The sequence below is a fragment of the Asparagus officinalis genome, chromosome 7 (assembly GCF_001876935.1).
Source record: "Asparagus officinalis chromosome 7, Aspof.V1, whole genome shotgun sequence".
Classification (NCBI taxonomy): domain Eukaryota; kingdom Viridiplantae; phylum Streptophyta; class Magnoliopsida; order Asparagales; family Asparagaceae; genus Asparagus; species Asparagus officinalis.
Genome location: NC_033800.1, coordinates 5,346,978 through 5,353,131, shown reverse-complemented (window position 1 = coordinate 5,353,131; position 6,154 = coordinate 5,346,978). Strand labels below are relative to the sequence as shown.

General features: G+C 36.1%; 2 protein-coding genes across 2 annotated transcripts in view; one reads left to right on the top strand and one right to left on the bottom strand.

Annotated features, from left to right (window-relative positions):
• The window catches only part of LOC109849615, a 1,082-nt gene extending 729 nt beyond the window's left edge, over positions 1-353 (top strand). Inside the window, 1 exon segment of the mRNA XM_020419473.1 lies at positions 1-353. This exon segment is cut by the window's left edge and continues 9 nt beyond it. Coding sequence (XP_020275062.1) covers positions 1-148 — 148 coding nt within the window. The 3' untranslated portion in view covers positions 149-353.
• On the bottom strand, positions 442-5,509 carry LOC109849614 (ubiquitin-conjugating enzyme E2 7-like). The gene is made up of 6 exons (XM_020419472.1): positions 5,374-5,509; positions 5,177-5,279; positions 3,393-3,490; positions 3,214-3,314; positions 1,237-1,314; positions 442-837 (listed from the first exon to the last, which is right to left on the bottom strand). Exons 1-6 carry the CDS (start codon positions 5,420-5,422, stop codon positions 760-762), a joined length of 507 nt encoding a protein of 168 aa, XP_020275061.1. The 5' UTR covers positions 5,423-5,509; the 3' UTR covers positions 442-759.

Genomic DNA, 6,154 nt, shown 5'->3' with positions numbered 1-6,154 from the left:
CGCGGCGTACAGGAGGGCGGTGGGGAACGGGGCGGTGCCGGTGAGCCCGCCGGAGGACAAGGAGTGGGGGCAGAAGGTGGGGTACGTGCGGGATATTGATGGGATTGTCGTCAGGCTTGGGAGTCATGTTAAGGAACCAAGCCCCTAGCTCTTCCAAGTGACGGATCTCTGTCTCTTTTTTTTTTCTCCCCATTTGTTTTGTTATTATTTGTAGGTGGGAATAAGAGCTGCTGTCTTCATTAATTTGTGGTTAGTGTATGGAGAACTACGTGAGTTTCATGAGAAATGGGTACATGATTAATTTTGATGTTTATTTTTTGAGTAATTTTGTGGGTGCATATTCGATATATTTTTGGACTAATTTCATGAGAAATTGGAAATATTCGTAACTTGGGAAAATTTTAATAGGAAGAATAGTAGTTAAGCGAATCAAAGGCATGATATTCAAAATGATGCTCGTTGGAAGAAACTGAAACTCGAGGCGTGCCCGTGCACGCACAACAGACTTCATGTTGATCAGTATACAAATTGGTGTTCAATAGGCGAGATATTATCGCACAGTTGTTGAGAGACGATAAAAGTTTTTTTTTTTTTTAAAGGAATAAACAAGACGTTACACATTATGACCAACACTATGAAGCAGCAGCAGCCGAACGATCCCTTCGATACATTGATTATAAAGTAGTTGCTTTAAGAGGTAGAGGCAACGCATCTGAGTTCATTCGCAGGGCGAGCTCCATCCTTGATGATATTTTTATTTCAAAACATTTCCTGAGATTTTCTAACAATGCGGCTCACTTTCTTCTTGAATTCATCCCTCTTCTCTCTCCATTCTTTCTGCAACGCAAGAACAAATCTTAGTATCAATTAAATATCAAGTTCATCGTTTTTCTCAGTGTTGCTTATGAGTGAATATGTGATAACATAGAGATTTTTTGTACTTTCACAAGAGAAGCATGCATTTTTTAGTGCGTTTTACGTATGAAGCAATTGCATTCGAAAGAAAATGAAGGTTTAAAACATCACCACTACTGAAAACTACCACATACTATTACTAGCATTTTTCTTTGTCCTACCTCAAGCCTGATAATATAAATTGGATTAATTGATCTGCTAGTACATTTACTTAATAATTACACAGGTTTGCTAAAATAAACAAAGATCAAGAGATCCATAAAAATAGAAGTCAGGTCCAAAAGAAAATGATGGGTGTTCAAATTTATATTTTATACTTACAGCAGCTTCAATATTTGCTGGAGATTCATCATTGGGGCTGGAAAGCATGGAAATAATACTCAAAACTATGCTTTCAACCTGCAGAGTAGAACCAATTTTGTTATTTAACTTGCAAAGAAATATGGCATTTGAATTAAAGATCAAGAGAAAGAACTTTCAACATCTGGGAGAAGACTATATACCCACGTAAGACCAAAAATATAGCCATTCAACTATAATTACAAGAACTTGTGTGCATTCTTCAAAGTAAAAACCAATGATACAGCATACAATATCTTCACCAACTACAGAGGATAATGTACAATAGAAAGTGCAATTTCTAATGCTAGAGTCCAACATAAAGATTTCAGTAGGCGAAATTCACTGTAATAAGTAAGTTTGCCCAGGTAATCAATCAAATAGGCTATCTCAATCCTATGTTCACATATCAACAGTTTTAGGGCATTACCTCCTTATCAGGCTTACCATCTACCAAACTTCTCACCGATAATACCACAACAATACCTTGCTTGGTTTGTTTCTTTCAACCAAGAAATGTATTATACAATCAGCTCTTTATCAAACAATTCAGAAGATAGACTAGTGATATATCTCATCGTACCATTCACCAAACTAGATCCTTTTGGCGGATATCTTTATGGCCGAGGGAGATTTACTACATTAGCTATCAACAGTATATCATAATACGTTAAGGCAGTACTAAAACATCTATCAGCTTATTCCTCAACTTTCGTTCCAATCGACAATAAAACAGACCCCTAATTCGAAGTTCCGCTTCACCCATCAAAACCTTCCACTGTCTAAAGCATCCAATTTAACTCAACACAACAGCACAGCCATATTCATCTTAATCATCAACTTTGCAAGATTGGATCCTAAACTTCATTATGAAAGTCCTAGCCAAACGACAAACCTATATAGTGAAGTGAGACTGAGAACCATTGAAACTGCCAACAGAAAGAAAGAAGATGAAGCAAATTGATGTTTAAATTGACAGTTTAAATTAGCTTTTTCTTTTTTTCTTCTTTTTTTTGGGTGCTTAAAACAGGGTTATCAACTCTGTTTCCCAAAGTATGAATGTTAGGCAATGTCCATCTGCAAATATTTTAAAAAATAAATAGCATAACATGTGTAATATTAGATATTATGGACTCTTAATTTGATTAATTAAATAATATTGAGATAGAGAATGAAAAAGAAGACTTACCAACACTCTATATGCAAACATTAAAGAGCAAAATGATAAAAGTTAGGTGGGAAAAAATTGATAAACAGTGCATAGCATCTCAAAGAAACCCATGCATAAAACTGAACTGCAACAATCATCAACTACTATCATGGCACAACTTACTTAATTCTGAGCATTATGTGGTAAAATGCTAAGGGCAGATGAGTTTCAACAGGCATATATTGTTCAGTTATTTGCTACACTAAAGAGTAGCACTGCAAATGGTTCGGATACGACTGGGATATGATACTTACTGTATCCATATCCGCTTGCCAATCACGAATATGGGTATGAATATGCCTCAATAAGGAAAATTCATATCCATATCCACTAAAATCGGATACGGATATCTTGGTCATCAGAATTAGTCTCACATTCATCAATCAAAGAATTGAAACAATTGCAGTTGTATAATCAACTTATATCCGTATATTTCGGATACGGATCCTGAAATTTCACAACGTAACAATATCAGTAACAATATCCTATTAGTTATAGAATTGAGTAACCATATATGTATTTTAACTAATACCATTATGGTAATGGATCTATTCGTGGATACGGATATGGTTTTGTGCCCCTACTAAAGAGACCTTCCCAACTCAGACAATATAGTGAAATGCTCTAAAAAATTTTTTTTTTCCTTACAATATTAATCAAGTATCAAACCATCCTGATATATAAAGAAAAGAGAAAGCGGGCTTAGGAAAGTAATTGGACTGAAGTCGTTGGTGTAAGGAAAAACTCACTGTATGCACGGGTGTCCAACGTTCACTTGCAAGCTCATAGCCGTTAGGGTCATCTCCGGGTGCATGAAGAATTGAGATGCAAACACGCCCATCAGGATAAACTGCACATCATGAAATACCAGTACATCTTCAAGCAGTGTTCATAAAATAAAGTGGTCGGAAATGTATATGTAACTAACCATTTGGATGCCACATATCCGAGGTAAATCTAACTGAAGGAGGGCTATTGGGATAGTTTGATGGAAAACTCATAATTGCATTAAAATATCCACCCTCGCTGCAACAAAAAGTATGATAAGAGAAGGTATCAGCAAAAAGACCTGATGTGCCAAACATGATGGCAGCATGATACTGAAGGAAAAAAAGGAGGATGAGAAACTAAATAAGTCTGCTTGCGTCATCGTTTGAGAAATTCATGGAATAATAAATTAAGAAAGAAAAGATATGACTGTACTGGCTACAAGAAAAGATCTCATGATAGTTAATATGGGGGACAAATTTTCAAAACCAACCCATTTAGAAACTTAATTGCAAAAATCGACCCATTTCAAATTTAATTGCCAAAATCGACCCAGTTTCAGCCAGTTGGCTGAAACTAAGTCGATTTTGGCGAAATAATTTACGAAACTTCACGGGACTTCAAGTCCCTTGAAGTTTACGTGAAGTTTCGTAAATTATTTCGCCAAAATCGACCCAGTTTCAGCCAACTGGCTGAAACTGGGTCAATTTTGGCAATTAAGTTGCAAATAGGTTGTTTTTTGTAATTAAGTTGCCAAATATGTTGGTTTTGAAAATTTGTCCTAATATGGGCCCTCACCACCCATCAATGCATGGTGTTCTTCGACCGACCTGAGTCCTAAAATCATCCTAAGGATTTACTTGCACATTATGAATATGAACTGAAACGACGCATAAGGCATAACCATTGTAATGAGAGGATGTGTTGCCTCTCTTTTAACTCATCTGTGACCATAGCAGGATCCCTTTGTAACCTCTATTTGATATAATTAAAAAGACATAACTGATGTGATAGAGACTCCCAGAAGAGTGTTTACAAATAACTAAGAAAATGCAAAACCTCGATAAAACCCTTAAAAGCAAATGCCGTCAACTATAAAATTTGACTAGGTAAAGAAAGACATGCAGAATAATCACCAGAACTCTAAGTTACTCAGAAAATCCACATTAATCACATTTAATCTCATGGAAAACCTAATAAACCAAATAAGATTTTGAGGGACAAATCAAGCCCAGGGCCTAATTAACCGTTAAATCCTAAGTGGACGCTAGGTTGACTCTTCTATGAGATCAATCAAAAATAAAAAATAATTAAAATTAAGTATAACATAACTTCGTCAACTGGTTAAAGTGGCAAGAACATTGTCATAGGGAGAGGAAAAAAAATACCATCTTTCTGCATTCTAATTAGGTTGAAATTTAATTTCAGATGAATCTCAGAGGACTGAATCAAAAATTTACGGAAAGAGCCTAATGCAATCCTTTCAAAGTAAAAGAGCGAAACTGAACAAGATATCAGGGGGAGGGCTTCATGCTTTGCAGTTTAATGGAATTATGGCTTGATCAGCCACGGATATGCAGAAGTAAATTGCCTTAAGCAAAAATAATAAATAAATAAATCTACTTCATCCTCATACTTCATCCTTTGTTATCAATAAATTAAGAGCTTAAAGCTTCTCTTGAAGGGGGCAAAAATTCAATCTTTGGCCACAAATCACTCGCTAACTAAAAACTACCATGCATCTCAATAAAGAACCAAACTTTCCAAAAAGACGACACCCTAGGATCATCAAGAAGAATCAACTAAACATCAAGTGCGACCTAATAAGGACACCCCCAATCTCCAAAACTCCAAGCCCTAATAACCCCAGATCGCATTCAACTCCAAACAAAACCCAACAAACTAGCTTCGGTCTCAAATCAACAAAGAAGATGAATAGCTCACTATAGAGTATCGGGAGGGCCGATGATGGTAACGCTCCACTCGAAGATGCTGCTGTCATCGACGAGGCCAGCAGAGAATCCATCCACAGGCGACTTCATAAGATCTGATCGGGAAAAAAAAAGTTCAGATTTTTTTTTGGGTGAAGAATTGGATTGAGAGAAATCGCAGGGATCGAATCGGATCGAATCGATCTGTACCTTTGAGTTGCTTGTGGAGGAGCAGGCTCGCTTGGCTTGGAGCGGCCATTGATGAGAAAGAGAGGAGAAGGGAGACCGCTGTTTGACCCTTATAAAAGGAGAGAAATCTATTTGGTTTTGAGGATTTTGGGTGTATATATATAGAGGCTAGGGAGAGAGAGGAGAACTAAAGAAATAGAGAGAGATTATATTTGGAATTTATTTATTTATTTAGACTAAATGGTACTTATAGATATAATCTATTGTTTCATCTACTTTTCACCTATATATATACCCTCGCTCAGGGCATCTCCGACCATGCCGTATTTCCCGCGTCATTTTGGTGCAACGGGACTATTCCTTCTCCAACCATACCATATTTCCCGCGCCATTTTGGTGGAAATGAACAGTGCGGCGCCAAATATGTCGTCGCACTGTTCATCATGCTATTACTGTTCATCACGCTATTTTTTACAGTATTTTATTTTCTGTTGTGTTCTTAAATTTAATATTTTAGCAATATCAATAATAAAAATAATAAAATATTATTATTTTACCATAATAATCTTAATTAATAAAATGATATTTTATTGTAATACTTTATTGTAATATTTTATAATATTTTACCCTAATAATATCTCCAACGCAGCAGCAAAATGCCGCAAACAACGCATTTGTCGCTGCATTGGTTCTCCAATCCAATGCCATTCTCTGCGGCATTTGTCGCACTTTTTCTCACTCCATTACTATTTTTTTTTTACTTTTTATTTTTACCTTTTAATGTATTTATAATTTGACCCCA

Bases quoted from the DNA above. Each gene is read 5' to 3' on its own strand.
- LOC109849614 (XM_020419472.1), bottom strand. From the start codon at position 5,422: ATGGCCGCTCCAAGCCAAGCGAGCCTGCTCCTCCACAAGCAACTCAAA. The intron at 5,280-5,373 runs GTACAGATCGAT...TTTCCCGATCAG, and splicing joins CCTCCACAAGCAACTCAAAG to ATCTTATGAAGTCGCCTGTG. The intron at 838-1,236 runs GTAAGTATAAAA...CTTGCGTTGCAG, and splicing joins CAGCAAATATTGAAGCTGCT to AAAGAATGGAGAGAGAAGAG.